At 39.8% G+C, this 22,061-nt stretch overlaps 1 protein-coding gene across 2 annotated transcripts in view; it reads right to left on the reverse strand.

Moving 5' to 3' along the window:
* Positions 1–1,463: 1,463 nt before the first annotated feature.
* Positions 1,464–22,061, reverse strand: part of LOC111659633 (uncharacterized) — a 57,798-nt gene continuing 37,200 nt past the window's right edge. For both annotated transcript variants that reach the window (XM_023412649.2, XM_087175701.1), the window contains exons 7-23: positions 16,481–16,990; positions 14,851–15,138; positions 13,478–13,573; positions 12,649–12,807; positions 12,451–12,552; positions 12,085–12,143; positions 11,253–11,400; positions 11,057–11,161; positions 10,175–10,327; positions 9,688–9,855; positions 9,231–9,404; positions 7,699–7,788; positions 7,529–7,612; positions 6,511–6,629; positions 5,295–5,403; positions 4,296–4,459; positions 1,464–3,945 (exon numbers count right to left, since the gene is read on the reverse strand). In XM_023412649.2, coding sequence (XP_023268417.1) covers positions 3,825–3,945; positions 4,296–4,459; positions 5,295–5,403; positions 6,511–6,629; positions 7,529–7,612; positions 7,699–7,788; positions 9,231–9,404; positions 9,688–9,855; positions 10,175–10,327; positions 11,057–11,161; positions 11,253–11,400; positions 12,085–12,143; positions 12,451–12,552; positions 12,649–12,807; positions 13,478–13,573; positions 14,851–15,138; positions 16,481–16,990 — 2,649 coding nt within the window. In that variant the 3' untranslated portion in view covers positions 1,464–3,824. The remainder of the gene's footprint in view (positions 3,946–4,295; positions 4,460–5,294; positions 5,404–6,510; positions 6,630–7,528; positions 7,613–7,698; positions 7,789–9,230; positions 9,405–9,687; positions 9,856–10,174; positions 10,328–11,056; positions 11,162–11,252; positions 11,401–12,084; positions 12,144–12,450; positions 12,553–12,648; positions 12,808–13,477; positions 13,574–14,850; positions 15,139–16,480; positions 16,991–22,061) is intronic.

The following is a 22,061-nucleotide window of genomic DNA, read 5'->3' on the forward strand; positions in this document are numbered from 1 at the left end:
TATAGTATGGCATAATACTGTCAAAAAATGTCATAGTATAGTATGGCATAAAATGTCAAAAATACATCATAGTATATTAAGGTATAAATAGTTCTAAAAACGTCATAGTATGGTAAGGAATGAAACGGCATAGTATAATAAGGCATAAAAATGCCAAAAAAAAAACATATTAGAGTAGAGCATAAAATTTCAAAAAACGTCATAGTATATTAAGTTATAAAAATGGCAAAAAACGTCATAGTATACTCAGGCACAAAACGTCACAGTATAGTAAGGCATAAAAATGCCAAAAAAATACATATTAGAGTAGAGCATAAAAATGGCAAAAAACGTCATAGTATAGTATGGCATAAAATTTCAAAAAACGTCATAGTATATTAAGTCATAAAAATGGCACAAAACGTCATAGTATAGTAAGGCATAAAAATGGCAAACAACATAGTATAGTATGGCATAAAATTTCAAAAAATGTCACAGTATAATAACGCATAAAAATGTCAAAAAATGTCATAGTATTGTATGGTATAAAATTTCAAAAAAACATCATAGTATAGTAAGGCATAAAAATGGCAAAAAACGTCATAGTATAGTATGGCATAAAATTTCAAAAAACGTCATAGTATAGTATGGCATAAAACGTCACAGTATTGTAAGGCATAAAAATGGCAAAAAACGTCATAGTATTGTCAGGCACAAAACGTCATAGTATAGTATGGCATAAAATTTCAAAAAACGTCATAGTATATTAAGTCATAAAAATGGCAAAAAACATCATAGTATAATAAGGCATAAAAATGGCAAAAAACATCATAGTATAGTATGGCATAAAATTTCAAAAAAAGTCATAACACCAACTTTTGGTGTTAAAATTCAAAATTTTCCCAAAGTTATTCACCAAAAACTGGGAATAAATAATGCATTAGAAATGCATTGGAATTTTCTTTAGAAACCCACCTTTTTTCTACAAAATTGCACCTTTTTTCTGAGTCACCCAGCTCTCTCATACCTGCACGTAGAAATGTGATTCAAACTATAAAACGGAGGAAAACTTCTGCTCTCTCAAAAAGACGGGAACTGTTTTTACATAACATGTAAACTTTTCAAACAAGACAGAATATGAGATATTTCCCACATAATACATGATGGAGGAATGTGATATTGTTTTATATCAGAGACTAAATGCTAAACTGCCTCGGTATTGGAAAGTGATGAGACTGGCGAATTGGGCCGGGGCTAGCTGGTTAGCATGCTAACTTCAGTAGAAGAAAAGAAAAATGGTAAAAATAGAACCAAAACAAGAGGGTTGCTTTTCACTACTGGAAACTTGATGAGTAAAGTTCTATGCAACCTTTCTTCTCTAAGTAAAAAGCTGTTAATGCTAACATTTGCTATGTACCGATAACAAAACTTTCAAATAGCTGCTTTAAAAGGGTTTTTTCATAAAACAAAGACACATGCTAGAATTCAGAGTGGAGAAGAGTTTATTTGCATTTTGCACTAAGAAACTTCTCACCAAAGGAGAGAATATGAAAAACAAAAATAAATACCCACAGTAGAACCAGTAGAATGTGAAGTGTAGTAAAAAAATAAGTCAAGTGTATTTCATTTCTTTTTACATATCTGTAGGCACCGCCACTTTCTTTTTTGAGAAAACACTAGTGACACTGAAGCAATTATATTCCCAACAGCTAAAATATGAAACTCTTTCATAAAGAAAACTTGTAATTTATGCTCCTCTTTCCAAAAAGCAAAATACACCAACATGTGTAAACATAAAAATCCAAAGAGTATCTGAACAGTAGCTTTACGTGTTTCTAACAGATACAACAGATTCAGATTCAGAGAACATGCAGAAGACTGTTATTACAGGACTGGCCATGATCAAGATCTAAGAATTAAACCAGTGATGAGCCCCATTTTCTACTGATGATTTCAAATGAATGACCCAGTCCTGTTTATTTCCGTCTGTGCCCTTATTTTCCTTTTTAAAAAGAAAAAAACAATTCCTCCAAAATAAGAGCATAGAGAACAGATGGTACAGAAAACCACATAGCATATAAACTGTGTTTCTAACACAATATAAATGTTGTTGTTTTTTCCCCTCAGCCACATTTTGCATGAACAGACATCTTGCATACAAACAGCATTTAGACATAAAATGTCAGTTGTTGTGCTTTTAAACATTTAAAAAAATTTAAGTAAACCCATCCTAACTCTGGATTTTAGTCTGGATAAAATACAATCATCTCAAGATGCACATTAACAGAAAGTGTGACATGAGATTTTCTTGGTCTTCTTCGTTGACACAAAAAATCTTATCCCTTAAATCTTATTACATTCAAACAGCAGCAAACCCCCTTAAATACCTGAAACTGAATTCTAAAATAATTTTATTTTCCAAAAGTATTTTTTGCCCTGCCCAGCAACTGCAAATACAGAAAACTCACTAATCTCCAAATCATAAAAACAACATAAATGCACAAAAAAAGTATTCAATATAAATAATCTTAATTGTTTTTGTGAGTGAATCAAAAACAGCTACAATCACGTCCAAAGAACCCCTCCCTCTGCAGTTATTCCATGTAGTGTGTCATTACCTTGTAATATGTCAACAACCAGCGTGGGATATGTTCAAATACTGCAGAAGAATGTGTTATACATAATAAACTAAACACTTTCTAACATGGAAAATCCCTCTTTACGAAAGAACTGTCAGCAAAGCTCCACCAAATAAAAGCAAACGCTACAGAATCCGAGAAGTTTGTTTTGACATTATGAGAAACCAGTATTTCTTTCTCTGAGTCAGTGAGAGGTCACAGTGAAAATGATGTCCCATTCTGAACCTCATCAAACTGAAGTCTCTCACAATTAAAAGTGTCCATTCAGAATTTTAGGCTTGTAAAAAAATTCACACTCCAAAATGTACTTCTGTCTGTTTAAAGTTGATTCTGACAGACTCCAGCTGTTTCTCTGTAGTGGCAACTACAACAGCAGGTCACAATCTTCAAGGCACCTTAATCAAATCCATCTCATCTCATTACTGTCACCAGTAGGTTTTTCCTTTTACTATGTGTCAACATCTCTCTGCACCAAGCTGATGCACATTGGATGCTCTTTGGAAAACAAGCAGAGAAAACATGTCATGTCATATCATATGAAAAGAAGCACTTGACCTCATTGTTGAAAGGTTTATCAATGTGTTTCAGTGACAGTGAGGCTGTGAGTCCACCAGGAGCTTCTCCCTTTGTCTTTAATGTAAATAAAATGGATTGTATTTCCGGTCACCAGGAGAGGGCGATAAATAATTAAAGTCTTTAGTTTTGTAATAAATTCTCAGGACACTTCTAGGAAGAAACTTTGTAATTGAGTACATAGAAAAAATACTATAGACACAGACTTCCCTTCCAATTAATTATATCTAATAAATTGCAAGTGTAACCTTAGTCAGTGCTTCGCAGGTAAGTTTAAAAACACTGTCTACAGGGAAGCATATTTCTACATATATGGAGAACTTAAAGCTATCAGTGATAAATTCATAATGAATTTATATGTAATTGTGTTGAAATAGAGCAGATTTTTCTTTAAATCAACAAGTGCTTACAGAGTCAACACAACTAACAAAATGCAGCTATTAGTCTCAATGTTGTCTCTGTAATTATATGGAAATTACAGGAAGAATAAAATATAATGTTAATTAACATGTCAGGAGTTGAGATCATTTTGCCTAAAGTGAGATAGAGTCCGGTTTACTGCCAATGTCAGTGTAAAGATGTAGTCGGTTTTATGCTTTTAAAAATAATATTTATATAAATGGAGCGTGTGATTTAGACTTTGGTGATGCTGTTTGTTTGTTGCTGTGGCTGCAGGTCGTCCTCTTCGTCGTCGATGCTCAGGTCCAGCTTCAGGTTGTCCAGAGTCTGACGAATCGTCAGCGTCTCCTTACGCCTGTTAGAGAAACAGAGAGACGATGTTTCATTTCTTGTTGCCAGGGAAATAATGTGAAGGTGTGTGAATAAGAGAGAGGGAGATGAACATAAATATAAACAGGCAGATGACTCAGAAAAATAAAACTAAAACTATCTGCATGACTATGATAGGATACATAAAAGGTAAGTAAGAAAGTGTTTTTTTTGGGGTGAACTGACCCTTTAACCACTGTTAACCATAGCAACCATACTGATGCTACACACTACATCAAGAGGCCAACTATAATCTTTTTACAAATACATGCAGGCCAACAGGGAGTGACAGTTTAATCCTCAAACTCTGAATACGTGTGTGTATACAGTGCGTACTTCGTCTGCAGGTGCTGGTCGAGCAGCTGTCTCTGCAGCCGGCTGCTCGTCTCCCTCTCCTCGGCCAGCTCTCTCTGGGTGTGGCGGTACTGCGCGTCCTTCCTGCTCGTCTCTTCCTCCGCCTCGTTCAGCTGCCGCTTCAGAGAGCGCATCCTCTGGGTCATCTGGAGGATCACAGAGCTCCGGTTAGTTTGGTTCAGACGGGTCTGGGCACAATCAATTCTCTGCTCATTTCATTTGAGGAGCTAACTAATGCATTTTAACTTTTGTGCACGAGCCAATAAGTCATATGAATATGTCTTTTGATGTCTCAATACAGCATTCCCTCCAAGTGTCCAAACACAGAAGGCCACAAAGGGAATATTACAGAAAGAAATGTCCCAAAAGAACCTTCAAAGGCATTTTCTTACAGGACAGACATTTCCTAAAAAGGGAATCTTCTAATAAGCTTATCTAAAAGCACAGCAAACTGTTATGTCCACAAACGTGGGAATGTCCTAAAGATAGAAAAACCTCCCATCATATCTAAAGGGGAGAGATACGAGTTATGATCAAAGATTATGAAAATATTTACAGTCTTAAATTGGTTGGCATAAATAAGTCCCTTTAACCTTTCCAAAGCGATGCATTTCAAGAGAAAATAAAAAAAGAAAGACGACGATATCATCACATGTTCATATATGTTCAAACCTACAATGTTGATGATTATACAAGCAATCTAAACTTTTGAACTGAAGTTTTTCCAGTAATACATGTTTGATCCTGTGGCTTCTTTATGTATTTATATTTCAGATTTTTGTCAAACCAATCAGTACTATTGTTTTGCTAAACATAAAGTTTGTCAGTATAACTGCCTGCTGCATTCTGCAGCCAGGAAACTGCTCTAAACATCCTGTATATTTTTATTTGTCAGGCACTTGATCAGACTGTGTGTGTGTGTGTGTGTGTGTGTGTGTGTGTGTGTGTGTGTGTGTGTGTGTGTGTGTGTGTGTGTCTCACCAGATCTTTTTGTTCATTGGCTACCCTGTTCTCCTCCTCCATCTGATCGCTCAGCTCATTGATCCTCCTCTCCAGTTTACTGATGGTGTTTGTCAGAACAGCCTTGTTCCTGCAAAAAAAAACAAAAAAAACACAAAATGCACAAAAATTAGCCAAGAAACAAGGATTTGTGTTTTTTCTTCTTTTACAATCAATGATTCTGCACAAAAAATGGCACTGTTAGACTTGAAAGAGTGTTTGAATTGAAACTAATGGCCTTGTATTCTGCCTTCCCGTCCCCTCTAACTGGTAGATGACACTGCTGCATACCAGTCAATCTGAACAGCTACCCCTGCATCCATCATCTGTCTTTTTTTTACCTGTTCTGTTACGATTGGTAAAAATAACCTCAGCTTATCAACAGTTTTCAAGTCCAGTTGTTATTGGTTTGCTTTTATGAGGTTGTAATAGTGCAGCTAAGGTAAAAGGAGTTTGGTGCAGTTTTTTGGTGTGAAATCAAAGCAGACTGACCACAGTATCTTGTGATGCAGGAATTCAAAAGACAAACCACTGAGAAATTCATCTGCTAATCATCAACTGTAAAGACAGGGATCTGTATATGCAATAAACTATACTATATTTATGCAATATAGCATATAACCACCGTAACACACATGTACAGCAGCATGTGAGTGTAAAACCAGATATGTGTTGAGCTTGTGCCCAATGTTGTGTATTTTAGCAGTTCCTGATTCCTCATTAAGAAGTGAGTGAAAGGATTTAAACTCTGTCACCACAGAGTAATAATCCTCCTGTAATAATCAGGAGGCCTCTCCTGTTTCTACCTGTTTGTGACTGTTTATGACATATGAAGACTATTTGTTATAGGCTTTAATATCAGATTTTTCCCCTGTGGTCCCATGTTGTGCTTAAGATGAGGGAAACTGTTAGATGAACTACACATAGGCCCAAATAACATCATGTCATATTTACACCTCCTAGTCTGTTTGTAGAGAATCACTGTGAACATAGTCAATGATGTATATCATTTTTTACATGGTCCAGAGCAAGTGAATCAAAATACAGGTCTGACAGTGAACTAAGAACATGGTCAGAAAGCTTAAGTAACATATTGTAGTTTCTCATGAACAACAGAAAAACCAGTCTTTGACAAGAGTACACCGTCTGATACATGACACTGGTGATGGTTGCCCGTCTAAAAAGTCATGTGACCGACCTCTCCTCGGTCCTCAGAGAGTTCTCCAGCTCTTTGACACGGCCCTCTGCCCTGGAGATGACGTCCTCCTGAACTCTGGAGCTCTGAAGGTCCTCCACCTCCAGATGCAGCTCACGCAACTGCACACAGAAAAAGATTTAAAATCAGAGATTAAGTATTTACAAGCCCTCGACTCTGTTTACCTCTGTTCCTCCAGTGTTGATTATTTACATGTACAGCTTTTTAATTGCTGTTGTTGATATACTGAAGACTCATTCATACATTGCTTTGGCAATAATGTGTCTCAGAATGATCATCAGAGCCTGACTGAGGCCAACATTAGCTTATCACAGATGTATCTGATTGTATGGTGGCTATTTAGTTACAGTTTGGAGATAGTGTCATTACATACTTTGTTCACTAGTTTCAGGTTTGTTTAATGTGTAAAATGTCCTGCTCAGTGTGTATGCTGGTCACAATTCATGTAACATTGTCATTGATGATCATCATCTAGTGTAGCTTTAGCTCTTATTTGTGAGTGGTTTCTTGCAGAGAGAGTGGCTTGACAAGAGTTTCAGCCATTGTTACGTTTACAAGATTAGCAATTATAATACGTCCTCTGAGCAGCTACTTCTGGATGCTACAGTGACTCGGTATCGGAAAAGTGACGAGACCTTGGAATCCAGGTCTTCAAAACATAGGCTACGAATGAAGTAAATGTAAATGTAAAGTGATACGAATAAAGTTAATGCTCCCTCTGAGCAGAGCTACTGCTTCAGTGCAGACTGGATGCTACAGTGATTGGAAACTGATGAGATGGGCCAACCCGGCCGGGGCTAGCTGGGCAGCATGCTAACTTCGGGAGAAGACAAGATGTAATAGAAATAGAGGCAAAACAAAAGGGTGGCTTTCCACCTCTGGAGACAGCTGTTGGTGAATAAAGGAAGTTTGATGCTGAACTCATAACATTTCTTTTAGACTGGTGACTAAAAGAAGAAATGAAAACACACACACACACACACACACACACACACAGTACCTGTCTCTCCATGACAGCCTTCTCAGTCTCCAGCTCGTCATTCAGATCTTTCTCCTGAATCAGCTTCAGCTGCAGCTGCTCCAACTGACCACAAACACAGAAAATGTGTCAATAACCAACAACATATGAATATTTTCAGTAACCTCCTCTCCTGTTTCCTCTGCGTGTACCTGTTCGATAGCTCTCTTGTGTTTGGCAGCCCATCTCTGCTCACTGTCGTGCAGCTCCTCCAGATCGCTCTCCAGGTCGATCATCTTCTCCTGAAAGAGACACAGTTAAAATAATAATAAGTCATCATCCAAACAAACTTTGCTCAGACAGCTTCTGATCTGAGGTCAGTCCCCATGATGACAACTGTTGTCAGGTTATTTAGAAATGGGACAGATTAAGTATCTTCAGAAATAGAGACATGATGAATATTTGGGATTATGGAATTAGCACAGTGATTGCTAAACAGGATTTGCATAATTAATGCCCCATTAACCCCAAACTGTGTTTTCATGACTGATTAATTTAAGTGGACATCTCTGTTTGAATCATTAGGTCGTGCATGTAAATACACACAGTGTGAACAGTTTAAGGATGAAACACTCAGGAAATGAAAAAATAATTGCTAATTTTTTTATTTATCCTGGATGAAAAAAGGAGGATGTGTTTAATCTCAGTTACAGGTCTGCAGTCATTTGCAGGTTGATACTAATAGATATCTCTGTGTTATTGCTGCTCATAGCTGAGATCTATCAAAGGATCCATGAAAAGACCAAACCCAACATTGGGCCTCATTTACCAACTATTCTTAAGTAGAAATTTCTTCTTAAAGCCCATTTTAGCACTTTTAACGAAGATTCTGACATTAATGTTTTCTTATATGGGATTTGTTCTTAGGTGAGAAAAGAATCTACGCGCACTCAAGAGCAATCTTACGCACATTGTTGTGTTGTGCTGACATGTTTGAGCAAAATAAGTGGTTATTGCGTTTTCTTCTGTTCTACAGTTATATAATATTATATTATTTAAATAACAATAATATTTGTGACATTAATTACATTTAAAATTGTTATTTTACAAAGCATTATGGTCCCTTGAAATAAATGAACGCTACATTAACACTTAACCCCTCGTTTGCGGCTCACCTCCTGCAGCAGCACCTCCACTGCTGCTCCGTCTTTACATTTTCATTTTGGCATTTTCTCAACTTTCCCTTACGGTATCTCCTTGTGACTTCTGTCTGTGTCTGCACACGACCCTTCAGTCTCACGCCCTTTTAAGGGCACTTTCAGGCGTTTACCGATGCTAATTAGGGCCAACTGGCACGCGCTTTCAGTTTACGAGGAGATTGGCATTCATCAATCACAGGCGCTCACAACTCTACGGTTTAAGAACACGTTCATGAATCTGACGTAGAGTTTTCTTAAGAATTTTTCTTAAGAACAACTTGAGAAAGAATTTAAGGAAATACTTAAGAAGATGTTGGTGAATGAGGCCCACTGAATGTAATTTACTCAAGTATTGTGGGTTAAAAACACACTAATGAATGTATCAGACCTACATTCACCACCCTGCTGCTGGTGCAGCATCTCCACCATCTCCTCCTGTTTGAGTGGTGTTTGCTAAAAAAACTACAGTTCCCAGCTGTTCAAGGAAATTACTGAGCCTTTGAATAAGAACCATTGTGTCAGTGTTCTGGTTTACCGATCAGTACCTGAGCCTGTTTGAGTTGTTTGGACAGGTCGTCTCTGGCCTGGTTTGTGCTGTGCAGCTCCATGTGGAGGTCGTCCACCGTCCTCTCCGCCTGCTTACACTGCAGCTGTATCCTCTCTCTCAGCTGGATCTCCTCCTCTAGTGTCCGCTCCTTATCGATCAGCTTACCAGAGACCTGCACACACACACACACACACACACACACACACACACACACACACGTAAGAACATACATCCTGAGGCTGCTTTCATACTTAAGGTGTTTTCAGACATTATTCAAAATGAGGAGCTTTATGTTTTTAAAGTTAATTTCATTGATCCAACAACATAAAACCAGGTGACACCAAACGACCAAGATGCCAGAAAATGTGACATGCATGTGTTATGTATGCAAACTACAGCTGAGGCTGATGGGAACTCAGTCCCACATCAACCAAAGTGTCAGACAAGTGGAGTACCTCTCCCTGCAGTTTGCTGACGAGGGCCTCCAGTTTCTGCAGCTCCTGGTCCTTCTCCAGCAGAGACTCCTCCAGCTCATCCACCCTCAGCTGGGCGTCCTCACGCAGCTTCTGCTGCAGGCTCATCTCTGCTGCGGTCTGCGTGGACACCTGTACGGCCTCGCTCAGCTGGGAACACACAGGATGTTACACATTTGTATGTACACGCACATTCTTACCTGATTTTTTTATCTGAGCAGTGATAAATATGTGCAGTGAACATCTGAGATAAAGTCTGCAATAATAAATTAATATTTACTTGGATTTAAAACTCAACGCAACGAACTAAACTCATAACTAACGCTAAACTTTGTGTCTTTTTTCTTTATTATTAAAAACTAAACTACATTTTCTTTGTGATTTCAAAGGAAAAAACATGAAGGAAAATACAGGACCTATAAAATGAAGTGGGACAGTTTTATTCATTGAAAAGAAACCGTCTCTGTACCTCTGTCTCCAGTCTGACGATGGTTGTGTTGAGTTCAGACGTCCTCTTGTTTTTGGTGTCTTTGTCGACCTCCAGCTCCTCCAGCTGTCTCTCTGCCAGCCACAACTTGTCAGCAAGAGTCTTAGCGTGCTGCGTCTGCTTCTCCAGATTCTCCTGAACACAAAACACACACACAGTTCAGACCTTTGTTTCTTAAGACACCATGTGTGTTGATGGAAATTCCCATGAACACCTGAATGCAACAAAACAAAGAAACATTTTGAAAGTAGTCCATCCTTTCATCTGCAACCTGACAAATGAAACCAGATGTGATGTCGACTGTGTGATGGATTATAGTATTCTTGATTGTTAAATGGATTATTATCAGTGAGTTTCATCTATGCTAGTTGATTTTCATAGAAATGAAATGACACCAGAGGCTGCCTGGAAGAAAGGGAGTCAATTTAAAACCTGAGGGATGTAAATGATGGCAGTGAATGGGCTAAAACACTCAAAGTCTGCCAATAGCAGTGGGCTGTGGTAACACTACTGAATGTTATAGTAAGGGGTTTCATATGGCCCGTCAAAGTTCTCAGCTCCTCTGGAAAATGTAAATATTTTGTTGTGAAAAATTAGAAATGAGAATGAGAGAATGAAATTCAGCAGTTTACTTTTGAAGGAAAGCTGAATGTCCTATACTGCCTGTCTTGTCAAGCAGTTAACTCCTACAGGATAAAAGAGAGCGGTTTAAGAATTTCTACTTCTGTGTATTGGTATAAAACTGCAGTCGGCCGTCACACAGAGACGTAAAGGTCTATGCAATAAACTAGTTTTCAGAATCAGTATGTAGGGTTGACCTGCTCTAGTTTTTGATATTTGCTGCTGCTGTGTGAAAATGTGCACCTCAGCGTCCTGGATCTTGTTTTTGAGGGACTGCTGCAGGAAGTTGAAGGCGTACTCCTGAGTGTTGGCCTCCACCATCATGTCGCGGGCCTGCTTCACCTCAATCTGCACGAAACAAGACGAGAGTCATCATGAAACTGTATAGCTCCAGTATCTTTCCATGCATCCATCTATCCACCCATCCATCCCTTCATACCTCCATCTCTCTGAATCTCTCTCCCATGGACTGTTTCTCTCTCTCTATCTCTACCATCTGCTCCCTCATCCTCTTCAGCTCATTGGTCAGCTGAGTGTTGGTCCTCAGCAGGTCCTCTTTGTTCACCAGAAGTCCGCGCATCTCAAACCTTCACAAGAGAGAGAGAGAGAGAGAGAGAGAGAGAGAGAGAGAGAGAGAGAGAGAGAGAGAGAGAGAGACAGCTGTCAGGCTTGAGGTTTACACTGAGACGACAGAGAGTGAAGCCAAGGTAAGAGAGCAGTTCGAGAGTAACTTGACACCAGCTGAGAGTCCTGTTTCTGCTGACTCTGCAGTGGTGACAGAGCTCACACTGCTGCAGTGAAGCAGGTGTTTACTGAGGGTGTGGTCAGTACATCGTGACATCACGGGTGGGTGTGGTTACAGGAGCAGAAAGGCTTCAGATTTACCTCAGATTGAAATCAACTTAATTTTTAAATTCAGTGTTTTGCTTTATTAAATTAATTTTTGTTTTGTACAAATTCTACTAATTTCTATTACTTATCTTTTTAAAAAAAATATATATATATATATTGACATTTGGCAGTTTTTCATACTGTCTGGCCACTTACCTTACCTTAAATTCTTTGAGAAGCTACTTAATACCAACCTCTTCTGTATGAAAGGCTTAACATTTCAAACATGTCACACACAACCACACCCACCAGTGATGTCACGGTGTACTGACCACACCCTGAGCGCACTACAGCCAGATTCTCAGCTTGTGTCTATTTTCACAAGGAAAAGACAAACAACTCCAAGAGGGAAGGACAGAAAGAGAGACAAAAACACAGACCTGATCTGGTTCCTCTCCTTATCCATCTCCACACTCTCTGCCTCCAGGAACTGGTTCCGCTGCAGAGAACACACACACACACACACACACACACACACACACACACACACACACACACACACACACACACACACCATCAAAAACACTGTCAGAAGATGAATAACTGTGACAACATGGGTTCAAATCACAAAACCGCTTCGTGCTATAGACATTCTGGCTCAACACCTCTGCTACTGTGCGTCCTCTAAAGTGCACTGATGTGAGCTGAATGTAGTTTCAGTTGTATTCTTTTATGTCTGGCATCCATCTAACATCTGGATTCTTGTGGTAACAAACCATACAGAGCATCAACCCAACAAGGCCTACCTTCTGACAGTCGTTCAGCTGTTTGGTCAGTTCCTCTATGTAGTCTTTTTTATTGGGCGCCCCCAGAGTGGCAGAGCGCATGCTGTAGTGGGTGGGTACCACCTGTAGCAGAAACATATATCATATATGTAATCACGTGATATAGTGTGGAAGTGATGGTGGGGTGTATGTCATCTGTGCACGCGTCGGTAAACGTACAGTGTTGGTGACCTCGGCCCTCCTCTTCAACAGTGTGTCGTAGGCGGAGAATCGGGGGCGGGGGGAGGCGAGGGTGGGCGTCTGCATGCCCACCGGACTGGTGCTGCGACTGTTGTAGCTGTACAGGTTCATCTCGGAGGTGGCAGGAGACAGTCCACCCTGAGTTTGGATTTGAGTGGGGGGGGAAATGTACTTTAAGTATCAAAAGGTCTGCAGAGAAATGTCCCCTGTGACTGAGATATAATTATATACCACATTATTAGATTGTTATGACTGTTGCTACTGGAGGTGAAGCTGGTTTTAACGACTTTATATACAGTTAGATCGTTGTGATTCCCAACAGGTGCCAGGATCTTAAAGGGTGAACAGATAAATCTGAGGGGCTGTGAGATGATTGATCTGAGTCGAAAGAAGAAGAAAAAAATTCTGATAAACAAAAATATCGTATGGGAAATATCTCTTTGTTGCTAACATTTTAGAGATATTAAAAACCTGTGAGAATGAACTCATACTAGACACGGATTTTTCCATAAAGGGTCACAAGCCAAATATTTTTGAACCACTTCTTTAATCTTCAGTAATTTTTGTGTTTTATTGTATTTTTTTATGTAAAATATTAATCTGAACAGTAAATTGTAACTAAAGCTGTAAAATAAATGTAGCAGAGTAAAAAGTAGAATATTTGCCTGAGAAATGTAGTGTAGTAGAATTATAAAGTACCATGATATGAAAATACTCAAGTAAAGTACAAAAACCTTAGATTGTACTTGAGTATAGAACTTGTGTAAGTTTATTTTCCACCACTGGTAAAAAAGAAAATGTTGCAAACCTTGAACTCTGACATTCGGTACATGGGGTTGTAATCCATGGAGGAAGTTGTGGTGTAAGGACTGTTGAACACTCTGGGAGGGCTGTCAACACCCAGCTGTAAACAAACAAACAAACAAACAAACAAACAACACAAGACTGATGTTATAGCTCCGTTCGATGAGCAAAGGAAAGAGAGAGAGATATGAACAACAGAGAGGGAGCGGACAAAAGCCAACGATAAACCTGAACACTGAGGTGTTCAGATTCTAAACTGATTTTCAGATAGAATTTAAACGTAAAATGTGTTAATTAAAAACATCTAGATGAAAATAAACGTTAACCTCGTCAGTGAAGCTCTTTAACATGTTCATCAAAAAAAAACTGAGAAAATGTTTTTATACTTATTAAAGATAAAAAATGACAAATGAAAAAGATATTTATCACTTTAACAGGATCATTATATGATTGGATGATTGCACGTGGTAAATAGCTGTTGAGTGAGTCAAATAAATAAGATAAAGATATTGTAATTTTGCATGAAAGGTGCCATTGATTAGATTAAATTTGACAGTGGCTTCTGTCTCTGTGTAATTCAGAGTTTCTCAAACATATTTTTCACTTGAGAATTATAATATCTAAAAACAGCACAAAAGACCAGAGGAAGTTGAGGAACTCTGACATAACTGAATCTTGTGACAACGGTCATGTGACCAGGACGGCCAATCAGGAAACCTTAAAACTGTGTTTTGTCCATGAGACTGTGCCGTCCAATAACTGGAACAGAAAAACTTTGCTTTATGAATGCTACATATGAAATTAACTGGATTATAAATGGTAAATAAAGATTTTCAGTATGTGCCAGAAATATTGCAGATGGGATATATTTCTGTTTTTGTCATTTACTGTTCTACTGCATGTTAACCATATATTTGCAGTTGTTTATAGGTGCCTTATTCTAATAATGGTGGATCTAATTAGATCTAATTAGATTCAGGATAAAAGAGTTCTGAAATGAACATAAAACCTCTACAACATGAACTGTTGAAGGTCTTCAGAATTACATAGTTTGTAATAACATTCAGCGCACTGCAAAAATCACCAATTAACTTGGCTTTATTCACTTTGACAATGAGATCATTTAAGCCTGTGTCCAAGACTCTTAGGTTTCATAGTAAGATATGGTAAAAGATGATTTTTATGAATTATATAACAGAACTTAAAGCAGTGCTTTATCCAGAAGATGGCACTGTTTAATAACTGGTTCTGTGTTTCATCCAGCAGTTAAAACTGCATCTGATTATCATAAAAACTCTCTTATCTCTAATCTGCGTGATCTGACTCACACAAACACACAAACACACATACACAGACTCCATGGTCCACCTCACTCACCCTGTCAGACACACTGTCCCAGTCCCGTGAGGCCAGGGACTCCAGGGACCCTTTGTAGTGGTTCAACCCCAGCCGGTTGGTCTCCCATCGGGCCAGCCTGGGGCCGTTCTCCGCAGCTGACCCACCGCCTCCTGGGCCATCTGCACTGCCACTCAGCCCGTTGGTCCTCATCTCGTTGTTGAGGAACAGCTGATATTTGGGGTTCTGGCTGGTCGACACGGCTTTGGGTGTGGAGGGCTCCTCCTCTGACGGGCTGTCCAGCTGCTTGTTTGGATCAAATTCAGACTCCTGGAGAAGAGGGACAGAGCGTGAAGGAGGGATTAAATAAACCTGGACGACAGATGAAAATACATCCCCATCAACATGTATGCACAAGAACACCGTGATAAACCCAGGTACCCAGACATACAACACTGACAAGGATGAATTTACTGAGCATTTGCTGGTGTGATCAGTGATTGACAGCAGAGAGAAGATGAATATATGGTACAAACAGGTAAGATTAAATAGACAGGAAAGTTCTCAGTACATAAAAACTGAAAAGGAGCAACTTGACAAATAAAAACAGCACAGAAAGGATGTAAAGTGAGAATCAACACACTGATTTACCTTTGTCCGGGGGAAAAAAAAAAAGTGAATTCTTCTTTATTTCAAATATTTTCAGTTATAGTGCCTTCACCGAGGCGTTAACTGGGGTTTCTTTAAACTTGTATTAAATGTCTTCCCTAACCACTAGGGGGCAGAAGAACTCCACAGAAGCTGGAAAACACTCAGCTCTGACATATTATCAATATACAAGTTGTTATGGCTAACATATCAGCAAACAGCTGCCTAGTTCCACATCCTGTAGACCTAGAATTCAGTTACTCCTGACTTCACTTGGACTTCAACCTTTTGTCTTGTATTGATTTGATACCCTACACATCCACAGATTGAAAGGTGTGTTTTGTAAAGTGTGCAGGAAATCAACTCATCATTTTCCGGACAAACAAATATATATTGAATCAATGAAACACCAGCCAATCATGTTGCTCAAGCAGGAGAGGAAGTTGTGTTTGTACAGACCGACAAATAATTTCGCACTTGAAACACAAAGTTTGGACTTGGGTTTTGCTTGGAGCTTGTTGGGGATTGACTCAGAATTGCATAGCCAAGTCTTTTGAATTGCAAAGCAATAATTTGTCCCACCTTTGCACACACTGTAGATAATACGCTACAATAAGCTGCTGGACTCCTGTTTCCATCACCATGTATCAGACAGAAACTCAAGCAAACAACAATTTCATCACTTCATGCAGTAAAAATCACACAGTCATAGCAAGTTTGTTATTATTTTAGTACCAAGACAAAAACTGCAACAGGGAAAGAATCAAAGAGTGAAATTTACATCTGTGAGGCCATTTTGATTAGTACGATTGAAGAGGAAGTGCTTTAGAGTCTCGCCGTGGTTCGAGTATTCGAGTCATCATGCGGATCGAGTGCGGTGCTTTAATCATGCAAGGAGATGTGCTTAAAAAACCTGTAGGGCCATGCTGCCGTGCCGTGTCCATGTAGAGAAGATGCAAGATTTGCATTTCATGCAAAGACATCAAAATTGTCGGTCGTGAGTTGTTTTTTTGTTTTTTCTTACCGATCCCATTCCAGAGTCAGCCACTGAGCCTCGACCAGAGTCTGTGGTTTGTGTTTTGCTCCTTGGTTCTGAACCAGAGTTCGCAGCTCTGCCTCCTACTGGACAATCAATGCGCGCAGTGATCTGATTACTTTTGATGCCTCTCTGAGCTGACTGAGTCTCCTTCTGAATGGTTTGCCTGAGAGGAGGAGTCACAGTGATGCAGGGAACTGGACTTTCCTCTGGTCCAGCGCTGCTCGGTGTGGTTTTGAGAGCCACTGCAGAAGCAGACTTCAAGGCTTGTCCTACTCCTAAACCGGGACTTAGAGGGGAACCGGAAGGAGAGACTGGATCCGTACCAGAGAATTTACTGATCAGGTCTTTGACGCTGCCAGCTCTTTGCAGCTTTGTACTACGGGACAGGCCTGTAGATGGTTTCTTATGACTGGCTCTCCAGGCCTGCTCTGCCTCTTCTTCATTGGTCTGGTGAGGACTGAGTGGTGACTGGGAGGAAGAGGAATCGGTCGAGTGCTGAAAGAGTTGAACACAATAACAGACCCCCAAAAAACTGTTAAGCAAGAGTCTGAGTAGCAGATGTATCAGGTTAGTGGTGGGTGATATGACTGACAATATAAATTTACCATACAGTTTAGATAATGCTATTGCTTTAACAGTTCTGGGTATGTTATACCATTGCGCGCAATGTCATGTGAGCACGGCTGTTTAAAGGCAATGGTGGATGCTAGACTTTAGCAAATTCCTGGACTTGGTAATGGATTAGACAAAAACAAACATTCCTAATTATATGTGTATATAACATTACTATTGCAGACTATGCACCACTTAAGAGTGAACATTGTGGCTACAAGTGGTAGGTTAATTATGGGATGATGCCAGCTTGGATTTCCTTTCATTACCAAAGATTCTCTTGAGCCAGTTACTTAAAGACATTATCATCAAAGAGGAATTCCACTGATTTTACACATCAGTTTGTTTACAGGTGTTGGGGGCACTAGTGCAAATGAACAAAGTTGTACAAAGCATTGTGCCTCCAGAGGGAGCTAATCCTTCTGGAGAGAAGTGAGTTTATCGAGCCTCTGCCCGCTCCTCATCTCTGCTTGAGGTTATAGGCTCATGGCTACGCTAGCTGCTACTAGCATAACACACCCGAATCTTCCACAGAACTGTCAGTGGTTAAGTTGCATTGTTGGTAATGTAGGCACCAGGTTTTGACAAGGAAGAAGTGTGGAACGTGTGGAATAAAAAAGACGATATCTCTTTAGTTCTGCTGCATCAGTTTTGATACTTTGATACTGTCCAATGTGAGTCCAGTAATATTATATAAATGCAATGGTAAGTTTTTCAGTGACATGACTGAGTTGGAGCACAAGCCGGACACAACAAACATGTATCCTGGTAGGACACAACATGCCATCTACTTTGTGTTTTATATACCTGTGTTTTAAATCTGTATCGCATGGCTCAGGGGTAAGAGTGGGTGGTCCACTAATCAGAGGATCGTTGATTGATTTCCCGTTTCCTCCAGTCCGCATTTGGGCAAGATACTGAACCCTAAATTTACCCTGATGTATCATCGCCGTGTGAATGTGTGTCTATAGTAAAAATGTGCTTGGAAAAGTTGTATGAATGTATGTGTGAATATGTGAATGTTGCTTCCACTGTAAAGCGCTTTGAATGGTCAATAAGACCAAAAAGTGCAGATAAAAGTGCAGGCCATTTAAAATACAGTGTAAGTGTAGCACACACAGAGAAGAGTGATCAAGTCAGCACATTAGTCAGCATTAGCTGCTGGTCATACCAGACCAAACTGTGTAACTTCTTCTATAAAGAAGTAAAATTAAATAGTCTTTAGTAGTTTACACAGTAAATCACCAGTCAGCTGTTAGAACCAAACCAAACTTCATTCCATCACTTTAATTTGAACTTTGAATTATTCCTTGAAAGCAGCACGTTAATAGTTAAAATCTAGTCTCTGGGACCTTTGTGTAGTGTGTAGATGTTGTTGACTGTTGAAATGCATACATAATGACATGAAGCCCGGTGTGTGCGTTTGTGCGCGTGTGTGCATGTTCCTATCTGACATAAATCCCCCTTGAGAAACTGCAACATCTGCTCGCTCATCTGAAAAAAATCTCCACCCTCCCCTGAAACACAGCATCCCACTTTCTCACACACACAAATTAAAAAAAGGCAGATAGAATAGATGGACAAAGAGACAGACAGAGAGACTCTATAATTCAAAAACTCAACTCAAACACTAAAAAAAAAAAAAAAAAAAAAAAAAAAAAAAAAAAGAACAGAAAATGGCAGCATTGTTTTTTTGTTTTTTTTGCCAAAAAGCCACTTGAATAAATCCAACTTTAATTAACAATCCTAAACAAGAAGGCCGATGGCACTTAGAGAAATGAAGTGGCGAGCATCCAGGGGTTTAACTTTTCGGAGCTCGAGGGTCCAAAGCACCGAGTGGCCTTAATCCAGGGACTCGCCTGGCCGGCTTCCCCAGGGATATTGAGCCGGGGCTGGGGTGGGAGAGGAGCCGGGGCCTGGGAAGGCTGCGAGGGAGGGTGGGTGTCTGGGGTTTAGGATCACTGCTAATCACCAGTATTAAAATGTTTACAGGCCGTGGTGGGATTAGCTCTGAGCTGATGATTTTTAATGTTATTATTTTTGCCCTGTGAGCTGAGTGCTCAGTTTGGTGATGCAATGTGGGTGCTCTCCACTACATATATTCAGGTCAAGATCCCACATGGGGTCACTTGAGAGGCAGATGGGGTGACAGAAGACTGATGAATTAATACTAGTGAATACATTTTGAATAAATTGTTAGATATCTTTGAGATTAATCATGTCAAATAAAATTTTGATGCTGTATTTGATGCGTAGAAGTTATTCATCGAGTCCTCAGACACAAGGGAGGAGGAATACTGGGTGCTTGCTGATCTGGTGCCCTTTTGGTAGAATGAAGAGAAGTTGCAAAGAAATCAATCTGTATTTGCATAGGAGATGGGACGTGGATCTCCTGTGTCAAAGTCAGAGACTTTCTGCACACATCCATCAACCCTCAACCCGTGATTTTTCTGAAAAACATTCTGAATTCATGACAAAGAAACATTCCTCAGTTTTTAGGAGCTGTTCAACACAAACAGCTTCATTCAGGAAAACCTGGTCCATATTCCCCAAAGTCCTGGACACACACATATACACACACACTAACGCACATTGGTCCGCCATTCCCTGTGGCCTCACTACAGTACAGACATATGGCGTAGAGCTCTGCACCATCTGACCCAGATATATGACAGCATTGCACCCTGGGAAATACAGCGAATGCCTCGCTGATGCGATGTGAGTGCTCTGGGTTTTATTCTCCAGAATAAAAGTTGAGTGGAGGCAGTGAGCACTGTGACTGTTTGACCCAGACTCAGGAGGTTTTCTGTCTGTACCCGACATGCTGGCATGCTGCTCTCATTTATAATCTCGAACCAATTTGTTGATCTGAGTACGAAAGAGCCGTGATGCTATGATTGTAATTATTCTGCTCTACTTTCATGAGAAAAACAAAGCAGCAGAAACCGAGTCTGTAGTATGACTAGATCCTACATTTCCCATAATGCAATTTAAAAAGTTTCGTTAGACCTGTCGAAACTCCACACCTCCAATTTGTAATGCAACCTTTTCGAGACTGTCCTCCTGTAAAAAAGAAGCCCATAGGTCACCTGTGCAGCAGGTTATTATGACCCATAGTTACGTTTTGTTGCTAGGCGACATCTAGTCGCCGTAGTAATGATGACAGAAAAAAGGGAAAAGTGCGGTGACGTGGTATAAAGAGAGACAAAGTCCACAACAGGAGGAGGAGGTGGTGGATGGATGGGTCAACAAAACACAGGAATATGACACAGGAGAGCGGTGTTCCATTCCCATGTGAAACCAGCAGTTTATATTGTAACCATGACAACTAAGATCATCCAAATGTTGAGGAAGTACTTATTTTAACCCAAATCAGGAACTTTTCCTAAACCTAACCAAGCCATGCTCGTTATTATAGTGACCAAGGCAATGAAGGTATGTGCTCCACTGTCCCTGTGTGTATCATTGTAACCGTGAGGTCCGGTACGCCTGCAGTCGTATGGGGCGCTATTTCAGGAGACACTCCTATGGGGGTTGTGGTTGTTCAGGTTGGAGGAGTTGTTGAACCTTTCTTTGATGACATCACAATGACATCATCAGGGTCACTATCTCAGACTTGACAAAGCTCCAACTGTTTTTACAGGTGGGATTGAGCTGCCTTGACTGAATTAATCTTAATGAGTAAAATCAGGGGACCGCCCCTTCACAATAACCCTACACCACCCTGGCTCCGTCTCCTGGACGTTACAGTGAGAAAAAGCTAAATCAGTGTTGAAGGTGTTGAAACGCTTGCGAGAGTTTCCATGGATTTCTGTGATAGGCAGGCTGGTTTACTCAGAGATCACACACAGATTCAGCTCATGGCCATCTGCACACACACAATAACTTTTTATTTTTTTTTTTAAATTCTGCAACAATAAATTTGATCAACTGTCAAGACCAAACCTGTTCCAGCCATTTCAAGCTCAACGATTTCCAAACATTTCATTACTTGAGAGTCTGTGGCCACCTGACAGCATCGGGGATGATGGAGGAGATAAAGCTGTGGTCAATTTTAGCACAATAAACATCTCAGAGTGACAACGCAAACTCAAAGAGGAGGGCAGGGAGGTGGGTTTTCTGATGACTTAATCTAAGTACTTAATCTTTCTTTGTCTACGTTTCTCATGGTTGTTTTTCCAGCTCCTTTGATTTGTTTTCTGTTTTCCTACTTGTTTCCTTGATTTCCGTGGTTGTTTCCAACTTCTTGTCGTTTTCTAGCTTTTTGAAATTGTTCTTCTAGTTTTTTTCGGGCTGTCCAAACTTTTTTGTGGTTGCTCTTTAGTTTCTGGTTGTTTCAAGTCTCCTTGTTTGACTTCTAGTTTTCATGGTTTCAATGTTCATTCTTATGGTTGCATTCCAGCTCTGCTCATTTTCTAGTTTCTTCCGGTTGTCCTTCTTTAGATTGATCTCTTGCTTTTCATTGTTGTTTTCCAGCTTGTCCTTTACACATTATCTGGCTTCTTTAGCTTTAGCTGTCAGGATCATTCGGGCTGTTGTTTTTCTAGCGTCTGGTTGACTTACACTTTCTTCAGGTTGTTTTCTAGCTTCACGAGGTGTGTTTTGTTGTATTTAGCTTCTTACAGCTGTTTCCCAGGTGTTTTATATGTTCTTATGGTTGTTTTTTAGCTTCCTCTGTTTTTTTTTTTTTTGTTACTTTGGGTTGTGTTCTGCCTTTTCACACTCGTCTTGCGTCGCTGTGGCCTGTGTGCTACCTGTACATGGTTGTTTGTAGTTGTTTTATGGCTTTTTGGGTGTTTTGTAGTTTCTCTTGGTCATTTTCAAGCTCCTTTTAATTGTTTAATTTAGTTGTCTCTCTTAGAATATATTTTAATTGACTGCTTCACACAGCTGAGAGAAGATGATTACTGTGCTTGGATGATATGTAGTAAGTTTGTGTGTGTGTGTGTGTGTG

The sequence above is a fragment of the Seriola lalandi genome, unplaced genomic scaffold (genome assembly GCF_002814215.2).
Source record: "Seriola lalandi dorsalis isolate HSWRI2012SDOR001 ecotype SW California unplaced genomic scaffold, Sedor1 jcf7180002054484, whole genome shotgun sequence".
NCBI lineage: Eukaryota > Metazoa > Chordata > Actinopteri > Carangiformes > Carangidae > Seriola > Seriola lalandi.